Here is a 17775-nt window from a genome sequence, read left to right as displayed (position 1 = left end):
CCCGCCCCCTCAGCGACATTTCCGCACGTTTGTTGGTTTTCCGCTCTCCACCGAATCATTTCTCTGTGCGCAGTCATGGGCTCGAAGGTAAATTAATCGGAAATATACTTTAAAACAACATCATTCGTGTGAGCTTTTCACTCTTTACATTGCAGTTAAATACATACAGCTCATTCGAACAGCAGAAACACAGTTCTAATAACTTCCGTATCTAAGACGAGAGTAGACCAATATAAACTTGAACGTACAGACTGCTGTCATTATGTCATACATGTCTTATCTACTCTATGATATAACGGCTCTATGTGTGTGTAATGAATGTTATGGTGTCTCTTTCTAATGTGTGTTATCATGGCTCTGTGCGTGTGAATTTTATAATATCTTTATCTCTGATTTAGTAAGCCATTATGTCTCTATGTGTCTAATGTTCCCAAGTCTCTATGCATGTCTTATATGCTCTCACGTCTCTATGCATGTCTTATGTTTTTGTCTCTATCAATGCCCAATATATTTCTTATGTCTCTATGAATGTTTAATGTAATTTCTGTCTAATCTGTATCTAATGCATGTAAACAATTATCATATCTCTAAGCATGTTTGATGAATGTTGTCATGTCTCTTTGTGTGTATGTTTCCATGGCTCTTTATATGTCTAATGTATGTAATGTCATGTTTAAGGTGCTCCGGGACCCAGTGGAGATCACTCAGCTGTACCGTGATCATTGTCGCTTTCCCACGTTATGTCACGCTGATGTCGGTCCAGTGATCACATCGCAATATGGTGGACAATACTGCAACATCTACACAGGTTTAAACTAACTATTAAAGGGTCATTAAACACTAAACCGAATTTTCTGAGATGTTAACAGATATGCATGTGTCACACATGAAAGAAGACAATGTTAGCACCCATTAATTAAAATTTTAGGAGGGAAGTGGTTAATTTAGGGATATTTTGTGCTATTTTCACGCTCTGATTTAAAATCAACGTTGAGTCAACATCACTGGATGTGACCTTTTTACACACTATAGGCCTGTTTGAGAGTAAGTGGCTGCAGTCAAGGGAAGAAGTTAAATTAGCAATGTCAAGTCGGACAGTTCTCACTTCTCATAGTGGATTAGACACCTTTGTGCCTCGTGCTTTTGTTGTTAATAAAGTGGATATAATCAAAGTCTTTCTAGCGAGTCAGTCCACTGGCGGCCATCTTTAGAATGCTCTCGGGATGCTATTTCCAGTCATGACAGTGCAGCTCCTATCTACTTGAATGGGGAAAGACTGAAATCTCCAAAATGGTTTGTCAAGATTACGATCAAAGAACATATTTCAAATCAGCAGTAAAATCTGACAACACTGGTATCCTAAATTGTGTTTCTTTACCTCAGATTACGCTAAAAAACAAATTGTATAGCTAATGCACATGCGTGTTCTCGAGCTGATTGACAGCCGATGTCTGTATCCAAAAGCTGATTGGCTTTTTTACTTGTAAAGCAGGACTTCCTCTCTACATCCGTTGACTGCTGGGTGCTAGAGCTCCTTGGTTGGGTGTTCCAATATCTCCCATTAATTTAAATAGAAGTGGCCCGTCTCTGCTAAATAGTCTGATACAATTTAAATTCCGTTGCTTTTAAATGGAAATGATGAACAAGACACTCAAAGAACCTGTTACTTAATTTCCCCTATTTCACGTGTCTTTCCATTTATTTTTAGTTTAATAAAGGCTCATATTTTAGACATTTCTGAAATATGACAAACACATCTTTGGTTATTTGTGTACCAAGGTATGTTAAACATACACTGCTTTTAATTGGGAGTAATTCACATTTATTAAGATTAAGATGTAAATACGAGTTTTAGAGAAGAATTGGAGAGGGCAGGGCTAACAGGATTTGCTAAGAATCTTCTAGGACCAGAGAAGTTTTGTCAGCTAATTGACTAATAATTATTTTTGTGTTGCCAATAGTGATGCCTTTTAGATGGCTTGCTTTAATGTGTGAGCTAAGGAAATGTGTCGCAATTAAAAAGAGACTGGACATCCCTGTCTGACTGAAGTACCATTATTGAATTAGATGGAGCTACTGCAGTTTACATACAGCTTTTTAATCATACTTCAAAAAAAAAGTTACCAAAGCAGGGGTGTCCAAACTTTTTCTACTGGGGGCCAGATGCAAAAAGAAATAAGGTGTTGTGGGCTGCACTGTTGTAATAATAATGGGGGGAAAAAAGGCTTGATGCCACTATTGCATCATCTTTATTTTGTATGCTTAATATTATGAAAGTTTTAATCACATTTTGTGTTAATAAAGGATATTTCTCTCACCAAGAACCCTTGTAATTGAACAGTGATGCAGGGTCAGAAATTATGGGGGGCTCGGGCAAAAATGCCCCCAAAAGTGACAAAAAAATGCCCTGAAGTTCAAAATGTGGGGGCAAACAATGCTCTTGATTCTATTTCATTATTATTATTATTATTATTATACCATCTGTTATACCGTTCTTCTATTATACTGTTCTTAAAATTCTACTTTAATTACACACTTTCACATAAAATATGTTTGAATAAAAGAATGACACAGTACATTTTTATAAATGCCCTCATAAACATAAACATTCCCCTGAAAATTATATCCATAAGGCAATTATTGGACCATTTATGGAAAAGTGAATTTCTGACAATGCAGTCATGTAACAAATATTATACTGGGTAAGAGCTTGTTACTTTCAATGCCCTTGGGTTTTGCATTTTTATTTTTTGATGCCTATTCAGTGTTACTGCAAAGCACAATCAGTTTTGGGTGATGCATAACAATAATCAGAATGTGTTACATTTTCCTTCTATGAAGTGATTCGAGGAATTACGATTATATTTAGAAGTAATTCAATCATAGTTCTATTCTGTTGTTACTTGTGCTACAAATACATTTTTAATTTGATCAAAAGGATTGCGCTCCCTTTTATTTGGTTGATACGCAATTTGATACACAGATGGTATTTATTTTTATAAACAACACAAACTCGCATTTCAGCGCAATCTTAAAGGGGCTCATAGGCACAAAACAGTCTCCGGGTGTGTGCGTAGCTCCCTCTCTTCACTAGGGTCTGGCTCGCTCTTAAAACCTGTCTCCACTCTCACTGCAATGACAAACAGCTGTTAGAGACAATCATTGCCAGGGGATGATCCTTAGCGTTTTCATCTCCTGATCTCGCTCTCCATTCACAAACCGCTGCTCAACCACGCCCCCACCACCACATAGTTGATGTTTAACAGTGTGATTGGACGCTAACTGTCTAAGAGAAGGGGTCTTTGTTTGTTTTTGAGATTAAAGTAAATAACCCATGGCATTAGGTACAGTAGTTGGGAGAAGAGTTTTCTCTATGCTCTCCCTATAAACCTCTTAACAGCAATGGTGCTTTTTTTTGCTAAATAACTTATAAAACTCTGAAGTGAGTCTGTCAGTTCCAGGAGATTTTTTTATTTTTTATTTAACTATTAATGCCTTTTAATAATTTCTTTCAGAGTAATAGAAGCATCACATAAAGCTTGATCTGTTTTACTTAATTGATTTATACTCATTAGTGATTTAAAAACAAAATAAAGGCATCCTGCTGGCAATTTAGAAGTGTACAAATCATTATAAAATTTAGCACAGAATTTTATAATAATCTTTTGATCATCACTGATCGTATCATCAATCATACTTTTTTCAGTCTGATTATTTTTGGCTTGATGTCTTTTTAATTAAAGAAAATAAGCAAGAGTTTTGCTTACCTTGCTCAAGCCATTTTCTGCGCAATCTAATAAAAGCCCCTTCAGTTTTATCCTAATACAGTATATGTTGTCTAACTGGTGTTATTGTTGTCAAGTTCTGTTTGTTCAGTAATAGTCAGTAACGTCTTCTGCATTTTTAGATAAAAGACTGGTAATTTTACATATGATAGTATTCTCGTTAGATTTCCTCTTTTTTTGCCAAATCATTACTAAATTTCGAAGATACTTGCCGATTTCATATTTAGTTAATTCCCAATTGCTGCAGTTGTTGTTTTTCTCTTTTGTTTTGTTCCAAAAATTTGTAATAATGTTATCAATTTTATCTTTTACTTCATTATTAGTAAGAGTTGAGTTACTAAGCTTCCAGTAAGAAGGGGTCCTATGCTAAAAGAGGAATGCGAATAGTAATACATGTATGTTCAGAGAAAGGCAATGGTATAATGTCAGTTGAAATGTTACATAAGGGTTATTGCTCCATGTAAATGCGTTTTGAGAGGGACGAGTCTCCCTCCAGCTATCAACTAAAGAAAACCTTTGCATGAGCATCTTTTTTGGAATTAAAATGTTTTATTGATTCGAAAAGAAAGCACAACAGAGAAAAACACAACATATACACACTGAATCAACATTTAACTTTTAACTCTCATTAACATCCCTCCCCAAACACCAACCCCACCCTTCCCCAAAGAACACCCCTGTGGTTACATAAAATAATACACACACACAAACAATAAAATTAAAAAATAAAATTACGTAAAAAATAAAATATATAATAAATATACATAATTAAACTAAACATCTACCTCCTCATCCCTTCCCTTAGAGTCCTCCAAAACTGCCAAATACCTACCCCACTTCCTGGAAAATAAGTCCTCTCGCCCCAGCCTTCCATCTATCATTTCTCATAAGCCGCCACCCTCCCCACCTCTGCACACCACTCTGGAAATGGTGGCGCGCCGTCTGTCTTTCATCCCCTTAAAATAATTTGTCTACCGATCATCACGATAGTCAGAACCCAATTTTTTATATATTTGTCACCCGAATTTATAACTTCCCCATCGCCCAAAATGCAAAGTCTGGGGCAAAGTAAAATTTGAGTGTCCAGAATGTCACGCAAATAATTCTGAATCTTTAACCAAAAATCTTGGATCTTAACGCATCCCCAGTAAACATGGGCTATGTCTCCAACTTCTGATTGCCATCGCCAGCATGTGGGTGTGTCTTTAAGACCAAGCCTGTATAATCTAGAGGGGGTCCAATAAAATCTTTGTAAAATCTTAAATTGTATAAGGTGGACCCTTGCATCTCTAGCTGCAGACTTGACATTTTTCAGAATCTTAGTCCACACTCCATCCTCCAATACCAAATTCAAATCTTTCTCCCATAATTTCTTAATAGATGTTAAAGCTCCATTCCCCATACTCTGAATTAACAGGGAGTAATACACTGATGCCTCATGACCTTTTCCAAAAGCTGCAATCACCTCTCCCAAGGCATCTGCCTCCTCAGCTGGGTGTGTGCTACTCCCAAAAATAGTACCTATAAAACTGAGGTCTGAGGATCCCAAAATGTTGGACCAAGTTTTCAAACGATCTCAACACACCACTTTCATATAGGTGTAGCAACCCCCCTCATTTAAATAAGTGTCCAATTTAAACAATCTGGACACTTTAGTTCATACCGAGTGTAAATGCGAAATAACGGGGTGAACGTAACTTTTCCAATTAGTTTGATAGAGATGCTTTGTAACGGCAAAATAGGGGTAAGAACTGCCTGTTCAATAACAAACCAGGGAGGGGCTCTCTCAGGTGGAAGTGACCAATGAGCCAAATGTCTGAGACTGAACGCATAGTAATAAAACAAAATCTTGGGTAGGCCTAGCCCACCTTTGTCAATCGGCCTATGTAACTTATTAAAATGCAATCTGGGACGTTTACCATTCCAAATGAAGGACTTCGCTATGCTATCAAATTGCTTGAAATAAGAGAGGGGGACATCTACAGGTAGGGAATGTAGCAGGTAGTTACATTTTGGAATACAATTCATTTTAATAACATTAACCTTTCCAATCATCGATAAATGTAATGAAGCCCACCTGCCCACATCGCTCGAAAATCTTTTTATTAAAGGGTCAAAATTGACACTAAATAAATCAGACAAATTTGCTGGGAATAAAATCCCCAAATACTTAATGCCCTGTTTGGGCCATTGGAAGGCGCCTGGCTGGAAAGCCGTTACTGGACAGTACGCTGTCAGAGCCAAAGCTTCAGATTTAGACCAATTAACTTTGTATCCTGAGAACTTGGAAAAGGAATTAATTCTGTGAAGGCAGGGCATAGATCTAGTAGGTTCAGAGACAAATAATAAAATATCATCTGTGTAAAGCAGAAGCTTATGCGCCACACCTCCTGCAATCACCCCTGGAAAATCATCCTCCTTTTTTATCGCGGCAGCTAATGGTTCCAGGGCAAGACAGAACAATAAAGGGGAAAGAGGGCAGCCCTGCCGAGTTTCCATATCCAGAGTAAAATAATCTGAAATTAATCCATTTGTTTGTACCGCTGCTACAGGGTGTTTATAAAGTAACTTAATCCAACCAATAAATGTACTCCCAAACCTATACATTTCCAAAATCTTAAAGAGATAATCCCATTCTACCATATCAGACGCCTTTTCGGCGTCAAGTGAGATGGCAGCGACCGGAGACTGATCATTCGCCACTGACCACATAATATTGATGAGACGCCTGATGTTATCAGAAGAGCTACGGCCCCGAATAAACCCCACCTGATCTATATGTATAAGTGATGTCATAACTTTACTTAATCGTTTAGCCAAAATTTTTGAGAATATTTTTACATCTAGTTGGATCAGGGAGATTGGACGGTAACTTTTACACTCACTTGGATCTTTGTCCTTTTTAAGAATCAGACTGATCCGGGCTTGTGTCATGGTTGGAGGAAGCTTTCCATTCTTTATTGATTCAGTATAAACGTCTAACAAAAGTGGAGCCAGTTCTGTAGCATAGGATCTAAAAAATTCAGCGGCAACACCATCTGGCCCCAGAGCCTTGCCAGTAGGTAGGGACTTAATTATCTCGTCAAGCTCCTCCAAGGTTATACTTAGGTTATAGAAAATACTTCATGAAATAAACCCAGCAAATAGGAAGAATGAACACAAAGAATGTGTAGATTCATTCACAGAACTGTCTCAAAGGTGTGATCTTCCACAAAACAAATTCCAGCTGATATAAAACCGTTCAGATTCCTCGGACAGACAAATTAATGTTCCGTGAGCCAGCTGTTATGAGTTCAGCGGATGACGTAATCATAAACAAACTACAGCCAGCAGGAGGAATAAGCATGAAGAACAAACAGATTAATCCACAGCTGTTCCAAAGGAGTGTTATTCAATAGAACAAGCTCCAGCCGCTAGGCGGAACCAATACAAAAAGAAACAAAACCGACATCACGGTTCCCCAGATGGTCAAGTCAATTCACTCGGAGGCCGCATAAATTTATATACCATGACTTACATAATCCATCAGCTTTATAAAAGACATCCTTTGTGTGAGCATATATATATTTTGCGGTCATCTGTAGTGTCCACTCTCAATCTGTCCGGGAACTTCAATGCAAAAGTAATCTTTCATCAATGCAAATGTTTCTTTAAGGAAAAGTGTTATTCACAAAACAAGCTCCAGCCGCTAGGCGGTGCCAACGCAAAAAGAAAAAAGAAACCAAAATGACACCCAGCTTCCTCAAGAGTAAGTACAGCGAGTCAGGCCCACTCACATGAGAAACATCCAATGGTTTACTCAGACATTGATTCTATAAAAGATATTGCCTGATTTGGACATGTAAATACTTTGCGACCGACCTTCGTTTCTATTCTCAGTTTGGCAGGAAACATTAGAGCAAACGAGATCTTTTTCTGATGTTAGAGTTTCTTGCATTCCTTGAACAATTGCGTTTCTCTCTTGTCGAACTCGCAAAGTCCGGGAACAAGAAAATGTTATGGTTCTTCCAAGAAAGCTTCCATTTGCTCCTCGCCTGGCGCAACACAAGATCTTTATCGGATGATCTCAGAAATCTGCCGAGAATCGATCGGGGCCTGTCTCCCTCAGCAGATCTGTGAGCAGGGTCTCTGTGAGCTCGCTCGATTTCCAGCTTGTGGCCTGTTATGTCTAGCAGACTCGGGAAAAACTCGTCTAGGAATTTCACCATATCTCTGCCCTCCTCATGCTCAGGAATTCCAACAATTCGAACGTTATTCCTGTGGCTTCTATTTTCAAGATCTTCAAGCTTTTCAAGGAGATGTTCCAAATCAACTTTGGTCGCGGGTGGATTAGCGGTTAATTCCCTCTCCGAAGATTCCAGAAAATCGATTAGTTTTTCAACATCAGTCACTCTTGTACCTAACTCAGAGAATTTTATTTCCATCACTGTAATCGATCGACGTATTACAGCAAGATATTATTACAGTCCCCGGTCTGTAGGCCTGTCGGGGCTTTCATCCTGAACACGTAAGTGTCTTTTAATGTCTCCAGAGCCTGAGGATTTTGACTTCTTTGCCATGTTTTGCAACAAAGGACAAATGTGTAACTGGGTGTTTCAAATTTCACCAGATTATAACATGAGAATAATCGAAAATTCAGCAAAGTGCTCAGAGCTCGTCGCTCACACGTCTGCTCCTTGCATGGCGTCACGTGACCCCCTGCATGAGCATCTTTAAGTAAAAACTAGAGTTGTCAGGTTTTGGCGGCCATCTTCAGAAATCTCCTCTTAAAAACTAAAAAGAATTGGAATATTTAGTTAACAATGCCAGTATAATGTTCTTCAAATAGATAACAAATAAATAAATAAATCTTCGTTTTGTTTTTGCTGATTAAATCCATCAAAATGCAAACACCAGCTGAGTTTGTTGTTCCATGAGAAATCCATAAGTCCAAGCGCCATTGTGATCTCCAAAAATCAAAGTCTTCTTTGGCTGAGTGACACTCTTGCAAGAAACAAAATCAGAATTAAACTGTTTGAGATATAGAAAAATAGCTTAACTTTTAGTAAGGTATCTGAGCCCTCTAAAATTGAGAGTTAATAGATACTGTAGAGACAAATAAAAACGAATTAAATAAAAAAAGTGAGAAAAATAGACCAAACTAAATGTATACAGCTACAACTCACTATAACAATTCTCACTATTCAAAGAATATATGCATAAGGATGAGAACAGCAAACTCTTGGGAATATATTTTGTCAATATAGTGAAGTGCAAAAGGTATAAAGCCATCTCTTTAGAACAGTGCTTCTCAAACTTTTCAGGCCAAGTACCACCTTTGATCAAATCAGAACATTTAAGTACCATTTAAGTTTGTGGTTAGTGTGCGCGTGCCGCTACAGTGCACACGTGCAATCTCCGGACATCGTAGCAATATCAGGGGTGTTAATTTGTCTCTCTCTTAAGAGAGCTTTTCCCGAGTCTGTGTGACATAATAGGCCACAAGCTGGAAATCGAGCAAGCTCACAGAGTCCCAGCTCACAGATTTGCTGAGGCAGGAAGGCCCCGATCGATTCTGGCCAAATCATCCGATAAAGATCTTGTGTTGCACCAGGCGAGGAGCAAAGGAAAGCTTTCTTGGAAGAATTACAATATTTTCTTGTTCCCGGACTTTGCGAACTCGACAAGAGAGAAACGCAATCGGTTTAAGAAATGCAGGAAACTCTTAAATCAGCGGAAGATCACTTTTGCTCTGATGTTTCCAGTCAGATTTAGAATAAACACCAAGGACGGCAGCAAAGTATTTACATGTCCCAATCAGGCAATGTCTTTTATTGAACCACTGGGTGTTTTTCTTGTGAGTGGATTGACTCACTGTACTCTGGCTTTCGGAGGAAGCTGGGTGCCATTTTTGTTTCTTTTTGCATTGGCTCCGCCGAGTTGTTGGAGTTTGTTTTGTTTTGTGGATTAACACTTTTCCTTAAAGAAACGTTTGCATTGACGGAAGATCACTTTTACAATGAAGTTCCCAGGCAGATTGAGAATAGACACTATGGATGACCGCAAAATATCGACATGCCCACACAAAGGATGTCTTTTATAAAGGTGGCGGACTGTGTAAATCATGGGAAATACTTTTATGTGGCCTCCGAGTGAGTTGACTCTTGACCATCCAGGGAACTGGGATGCGTGTTTCGTTTCCTTTTGTGCTGGTTCCGCTTAGCGGTTGGAGCTTGTTTTGTTAAATAACATTACTTCGGGACAGTTATGGATGAATATGTCAGTTCCTTGTGCTTATGCCTCCTGCTGGCTGGAGTATGATTTGTGGAGTATTTTCGTGGGACATTGGAATGATTATGTCATCTGCTGCACTCATCAGCTGGCTCACTGAAGATTCGTTTGTCTGACCGAGGAAACTGAACGGCTTTATATCGGCTGGAATTTGTTTTGTGAAGGAACACACCTTTAAGACAGTTCTGTGAATGAGTCTACATGTTCTTTGTGTTTATTCTGCCTATTGGCTGGGGTTTGTTTTACAAAATATTTGATGTTATTTAATTTTGCCTTATAAATTTGTGAGGCAAAGTTGAGCAATCCGATGGCAAAGTTGTCGCGGGGGCTCTCGTAGGCGTACATGGACTCTTTGAGTTTAGAGGGATTGACGCCGGTTGGCGCTTTTGTGCGTGGGATTAATGCGCACGTTTTTCTTTTTTGTGTTTTTTTTTTTTTTTTGTTTGGGGGGAAGTTCGGGGTTGTATTGTTCCATTGATGTTGAAATGTGGTCTTCATAATTTTTTAATGTGGTCTTTTGTTTTTGGCACACAATTAATTTTTTCTATTATATCAAAATGTCAAATGTTAAAATGAGTGTACTATCTCTCTCCATGTGGAATGTAAATGGGTTGGGGCACCCCATAAAAAGAAGGAAGGTTATTTTTTTTCTTAAACGTAAGATATATGATATAGTGTTTCTTCAAGAAACACATCTTTCCCCGCAGGAAGCTGAAACATTTGGGAAGATATGGGGTGGACATGTTTTCTTTAGTGTTGGCTCAAGTAAGAGCAAGGGAGTCATTATACTGATAAATAAACATTTACAATTCAAATTTCTCAAACAGTTTAATGATAAATTAGGAAGAGTCATTATTGTTTTAGCAGATATTCAGGGGAAAAGTCTGATTTTGACTAATATTTACGCACCTAACGCTGATGACAGAGCTTTTTTATAGATCTTGAAGGGATGTTGCAAGCCACTGGCACCCCTCATGATATAATTTTGGGAGGAGACTTTAATCTTTTGATGGACTCAGTCCTTGATCATAGTGAAGCAAAAGTGTGCAAGCCTCCTAGAGCAACATTGATGCTTCACAGGATGTGTAAAAATCTTGGTCTTACAGATATTTGGAGACTTTTGAACCCATCTGGTAGAGACTATACATTTTTTTCATCAGTCCATAAGATTTATTCTAGAATAGATTTTTTTTTTTTTAAATCCAAATCCCTCATTTCATCTGTTGTTGATTGCTCAATTGGAAATATCATAGTCTCGGCTCACGCCCTGGTGAGTTTAGAGGTGTTGCCACATATAGAGAAAAATAAATCATATAGATGCCGCCTTAATGTGTCCCCTTTGCAAAATCCTGATTTCCAACAAATGTTAAAGACTGAAATCAGTGTTTATATGGAGACCAACTGGTCCTCGGTATCCTCTGTGGGCGTGGCTTTGGAGGCACTTAAGGCGGTTCTTAGGGGTCGGATCATACAGTATGCCTCATTCATCAAAAAATCCAAAGCACGAGAACTCGTGGAGTTGGAAGGAAATATTAAAAGTGTAGAGGCAGAGCTGAAGCACCGTATGTCATTTGATGGCCTCAGAGAATTGACCCGATTGAAATACAGATATAATACTATTTTGTCGGAGAAAGTGGAGTTTTGATTATTCAGGGCAAGACAGTCATACTTTGAGTCATGTGACAAAGCAGGGAAGCTTTTGGCTATATATATAAAGCAGAGAGAGTCTTTTTCTACCATTCCCTCAGTGAAATCTGCTGGTGGTGAAATATTTACCTCAGCCATTGATATTAATAATGCCTTTAAAGATCTTGATCTTTATAGTTCCACGTCTTCGTCTACTGATGAAGATATTAGAAACTTTGTGGAACCATTAGATCTTCCTAAACTGAAGACTGAGCAAAAAACCTTGGAGGAGCTTGACGAGGTAATTAAGTCCCTACCTACTGGCAAGGCTCCGGGACCAGATGGTTTTGCTGCAGAATTTTTTAGATCCTATGCTACAGAACTGGCTCCACTTTTGTTAGAAGTTTATACTGAATCATTAAAGAAGGGAAAGCTTCCTCCAACCATGACAGAAGCCCATATCAGTCTGATTCTTAAAAAGGACAAAGATCCAAGCGAGTGTAAAAGTTACCGTCCAATCTCCCTGATCCAACTAGATGTACAAAGTTTGTCAAAATTTTGACTAACCTATTAAATAAAGTTATGACATCACTGTAAAAGATGAAGCGAGAAGCAGTTTTCCTTCTTAAGGTGAGGCTTTATTCTTTCCTCTTCGCCACACCACTTTACAGTTTACCTTTAAGCACTAAACTAAACACTAACACACACTGCTTTCACAATAAACTTTCACTACTAAAAATCCTTGCTCTGGCTTGGCTCTGTCGTATCCACTCTCTCTCTCGACTAAGTGCTTTGTCGCTCTATTTATGCCGCTCTCCCTGTGCTCACTGAAATTAGAGACAGGTGTTAGACATAATTTAGCTCAGGTGTAAGCGCCCTTACCGCTTTCTCTCTCTCCGGAGAGATGCTTGACCACGCCCCCGCTGCCACAATCACTTATACATATTGATCAGGTGGGGTTTATTCGGGGCCGCAGCTCTTCTGATAACATCAGGCGTTTCATCAATATCATGTGGTCAGTAACGAATGATCAGTCTCCGGTCGCTGCCATCTCACTTGACGCCGAAAAGGCGTTTGATATGGTAGAATGGGATTATTTTTTTAAGATTTTGGAGATGTATGGGTTCGGGAGTACATTTATAGGTTGGATTAAGTTACTTTATAAACACCCCGTAGCAGCGGTACAAACAAATGGATTAATTTCAGATTATTTTACACTGATTAGTGGCACTCGGCAGGGTTGCCCTCTTTCCCCAGTATTGTTCTGTCTTGCCCTGGAACCAATAGCAGCCGCGATAAGAAAGGAGGATGATTTTCCAGGGGTGACGGTGGGAGGTGTGGTGCATAAGCTTCTGCTTTACGCAGATGATATTTTATTATTCGTCTCCAACCCCACTAGATCTATGCCTTGTCTCCACAGAATTATTAATTCCTTTTCTAAGTTCTCAGGATACAAAGTCAATTGGTCTAAATCCGAAGCTTTGGCTTTGACAGTGTACTGTTTTATTCCTGGCAAATTTGTCTGATTTAGTCAGAGTTAATTTTGATCCCTTAATAAAAAGGTTTTCGAATGATGTGGACAGGTGGGCTTCATTACACTTATCGATGATTGGGAAGGTTAATGTAATTAAAATGAATTGTATTCAACTACCTGTTACAGTCTCTCCCTATAGATGTCCCCCTGTCTTATTTCAAGCAATTTGATAACATAGCGAAGTCCTTCATTTGGAATGGTAAGCGTGCCAGGTTAAATTTCAATAAGTTACATAGGCCGATTGACAAAGGTGGGTTAGGCCTACCCGAGATTTTGTTTTATTATTATGCATTCAGTCTCAGACATTTGGCTCATTGGTCGCTTCCACCTGAGAGAGCCCCTCCCTGGTTTTGTATTGAAAAGGAAGCTCTTGCCCCTATCTCTCCTCTGCATAGCCTTTTGATCAAATTAATCAGAGAAGTTAAGTCACATTCCGTTATTTTGTATTTACACTCGATATGGACAAAAGTGCCCAGAGTGTTTGATTCAGATATTTATTTAAACGTAGCCTCGAGCATATGGCAGAACCCTAACTATGCATTAATAAGTCCCCTTTCTGTTGGTCAGATTGGATTGTGAGGGGGGTTAATACACTCGGTGACCTATATGAGAGTGGAGTATTGAGACCTTTTGAAAATTTGGTTCAAAATTTTGGAATTCCCAGATCTCAATTTTGTAAGTATTTACAGCTGCGCCACCTACTCTGCACTGTTTTTGGGAGTGGCACGCACCCCCCTAGTGCGGCAGATACTCTGGGAGTGGTGATTACTGCTTTTGGAAAAGGTCATGAGGCATCAGTGTATTACTCCCTGCTAATTCTGAGTCTGGGGGATGGAGCTTTAAATTCCATCAAAAGATTATGGGAGGAAGATTTAAATTTGTTTTTGGAGGAGGGAGTGTGGGCTAGGATTCTTAAAAACATCAAGTCTGCATCTAGAGATGCAAGGGTGCACCTTATGCAATTTAAGATTCTACATAGATTTTATTGTACCACTTCTAAATTGTATAGACTTGGTCTTAAGGACACACCCACCTGCTGGCGATGCCATTTAGAAGATGGAGACACCACCCATGTTTTTTGGGGGTGTTGTAAGATACAGGAGTTCTGGATGAGGCTCCAGAATTTTATGGCCGACGTATTGGGTAATCGGATCTCCTTTTGCCCCAGGCTCTGTATTTTGGGTGACGGAGTGGTCATTGATATAGGAGATAAGTACATGAAGAATTGGATCCTGGACGGTGTTATGGTGGGCAGACAGATTATCCTTAGAGGATGGAAGTCAGCTGGAACCCCCTTGTTTCGTGAGTGGTGCGAGGAGATGGGCAGGGTGGCAGCTTGGGAAGAGTTGTCATATAGAAGGCTAGGCAACATGGATATGTTCATCAGGAGGTGGGGCAGCTATTTGGCCTTTTTGGAGGGCTCTCGGGGAGGGACAGTGGAGGGAGACGTGTTGTTTTAAATGTGTATGTTGTAGCCTTTTTGTTTTTGAACATATACTTATTTAAAATGTATTTCTAAATATTTTCTTCTGTTGTTTGTTTGTGTGTCTTTGTCAGTTGTATTTGACCACTGGGGTATCTGTTTGTGTTGGGTGGTGGGGTGGGGTGGTTAATGTTCGGGAGGAAGGGTTGTAAATAATATAATGTGATTCCAAATATTCTGTTATTTTTTTTTATATATTTGTTTTTTTTTATATGATTATATGGAATCAATAAAAACTTTTAATAAAACAAAAAAAGAAAAAAAGAAATAAAACATGGAAAATATTTGAATAAAATAATTTTTTTTATTATTTTTAATGTTAATTTTAATTTGTGCTCTTTAGAAGAAAACGTCACTAGTATGTAATTCTAACATCCTGGTGTCAAGCTATTCACGCTTAAACATTCAAATAAAGCCATATGTGATTGCATATTGCTGAGTATTACCTTTTATTCAATTAAAGGGATAGTTCACTCAAAAATGTAAATTCTTTTATCATTTACACATTTACACCAAGATGTGTACGACTTTCTTCTGCAGAACACAAATGAAGATTTTAAGAAGAATATCTCAGCTCTGTAGGTCCTCACAGTACAAGTTAATGGTGATCAGACTTTTGTAGCTCCAAAAATCACATAAAGGAAACATAGAAGTAACCCATAAGACTCCAGTGGTTAAATCCATATCTTCGGAAGCAATATAATAGGTGTGTGTGAAAACAGATAAAAATGTAAGTTCTTTTTTACTCTAAATCTCCACTTTCGCTTTTACATCTGAAAGTCACATGTGGTGCCTGTATAGTTTCACTTTCACATCTGAAAGTGAAAGTTAAATTGGAGATTTAAAATGGAGAGTAAAAAAGGACTGAAATATTGTTCTGTTTCTCACCCACACCTGTAATATAGCTTATGAATATATGAATTTGAACACTGGATGGATTACTTTAATGTTTCCTATATGTGATTTTTGGAGCCACTAAGGTCTGATCACCATTCACTTGCATTGTATGGACCTACAGAGCTGAGAAATTTTTCTTGGCATGAGGGTGAGTAAATGATTAGATAATTTTCATTTTTGGGTGAACTATCCCTTTAAGTGATAGTCTAATAAAAGTATCTTTTATTGTCATCAGTGTTTCATTTTAAAACTTAAATTTTGCCCCAGGTTCGTTCAAGTCATCTGAACACGCATGCTGATCATCTTTGACAAACTTCGACAGTTTTTTGTACCAGCTCATTTGGTTCTTTTTGAGTCAGACATGAATGTTCATTTCATACAAGGCTGCGTTCCACTTCACTTTTAACATCCACTCGCTAACTCCCCTAAGCACTTCCCCTCAGGGGAATCCCCGCCGCCATTTTGAAAGTCCTTTCCACTTTGTTAAGTGAGCGAGGTAAGTTTCTGTTGACAGACCCTCAATTTTGACCGAGGGAGCGAGCCTACTATGATGTACGCTTCAGGCAGCTCCATATCACACAATGCAACTCGATTGTGACGTGACAGCAGATTGCACTTCATAAACCCCACCCCCAAACAACTCTAATGTATGATGGAAGTGAAGCTAGGTCAATTAAGCAGTTTAGAAAAGTTATATTGAGATTTAACAGCATAATACTTGTAGCTACCATAAACTGTTTATCACACAGTTATAGCCTATGTGTTCATTGTTATGTTAACATTTTCATTTGTGTAAATCTTGATTAATCCATTCTAACAATTCATTCTAATGAAAAAAATATAAATTATACATAAGCCTCTGAAATCAATGTCTGAAAACATTGTTTTCTCAGGTGCACAAATCACTAAATAATTGATCAAGGGTTAAGGGTGTTCCAGTTAAACCCACTGCACGTCTTCTGCCAGTAGTGGACGCTCGCGCAACGTAAGCAGTGATGTACATCTGAGTCCATGAGACGGAGTGAAGTTTGTGAGGGAAGGGGATACAAATTTGAAATGGAATGCAGCCCAGGTTCTTTGGTTCAATAACTGGTCTAGTGACTCGAGCCCCATAGCCTGTATGACTTCAACTTGTTCATTTCTAGTTGTCTGCATTTAGTGTTGTTTAGTATGTATTTGCTGATACATAAGTTAATGAAATTCAGATTTCTTGAAAATGTCCATCACCTACAAACACAACTTGAAAAGTAATATATTATACATCGAGTAAAAATGTCTACTTAATTCTCGAGACCTTCATTTTCAAATCTTTTTTTTTTTTTTTTATCCAAAAATAACAGAAACAAGCATCGGTTTATAAATGTTTTATTCAGCTACTGCCATTAACATGTCAACACATAGCCCTCGTAATCCTCTGCATACTCCTTTGGTTCTTTTTGAGTCGGACAGTTCAATGTGCTGCATAGCCAGTACAAAAAGTTCAGCTGTGCGTCTTGCGTTATCAACCCGGAATTAAAGTTCAATTCAGTTTGGTTTTGTGAACCAGCTTGACCGGTTACTTGCTGAGAATCGCTTCAAAAGAATTATTCTTTCAAGAATTTCACTGCTCTACACACGTTAAAACCGGCTAAACAGGGTTTAGCTTACTTTGACAGCATCTACATAGGTTTATAAACTATGACCATCTGATCATTAGAAACTCATTAACTGAAACTGTGTGTGTTTGAGTGTGTGTGTGTGTGTGTGTGTGTGTGTGTGTGTGTGTGTGTGCATGTGCATCTATTTGAATCAATATAGCATTTTGTGTTTGGCATACTGATATTAAAATATCCCTTCCAATGTAAAAAAATCAAAATAAAAAAAATAAACCTACATTACAAATAACTGCAACTGTTTTTCAGTTTTACAGACTAATGTTCTGAATGTGCTCGATGTATTTCAGAGTGGACTCAGCGTGATTTAGAGAGGAATGAGAGTGTGAAGTTTTGTCGTCAGTACATTGTGTTTCATGATGACAGATCGATCGTCTACTCCGGACCTTCAGGAAACTGCACTGAAATCAAGGGAGAGTGAGTTCATAGCTACCTCTAAACAGCTTTACTCATCATATATTGTCAAGGAAAGATATTTAAGCAAATATTTATTAATTTAGACCTTCTGGTAACTCCTTTAATTCTTAA

At 38.4% G+C, this 17775-nt stretch overlaps 1 protein-coding gene across 3 annotated transcripts in view; it reads left to right on the top strand.

The window, feature by feature from the left end:
* Window positions 1-14: 14 nt before the first annotated feature.
* The window catches only part of apeh (acylaminoacyl-peptide hydrolase), a 148222-nt gene continuing 130461 nt past the window's right edge, over window positions 15-17775 (top strand). For all 3 annotated transcript variants that reach the window (XM_051670153.1, XM_051670154.1, XM_051670152.1), the window contains exons 1-3: window positions 15-87; window positions 679-808; window positions 17538-17664. In XM_051670153.1, coding sequence (XP_051526113.1) covers window positions 76-87; window positions 679-808; window positions 17538-17664 — 269 coding nt within the window. In that variant the 5' untranslated portion in view covers window positions 15-75. The remainder of the gene's footprint in view (window positions 88-678; window positions 809-17537; window positions 17665-17775) is intronic.

This window comes from Myxocyprinus asiaticus, chromosome 33 (assembly GCF_019703515.2).
Source record: "Myxocyprinus asiaticus isolate MX2 ecotype Aquarium Trade chromosome 33, UBuf_Myxa_2, whole genome shotgun sequence".
Classification (NCBI taxonomy): Eukaryota; Metazoa; Chordata; class Actinopteri; order Cypriniformes; family Catostomidae; genus Myxocyprinus; species Myxocyprinus asiaticus.
Note: the sequence above shows the minus strand (reverse complement) of the source record. Positions and strands in the feature narration are given on the sequence as shown.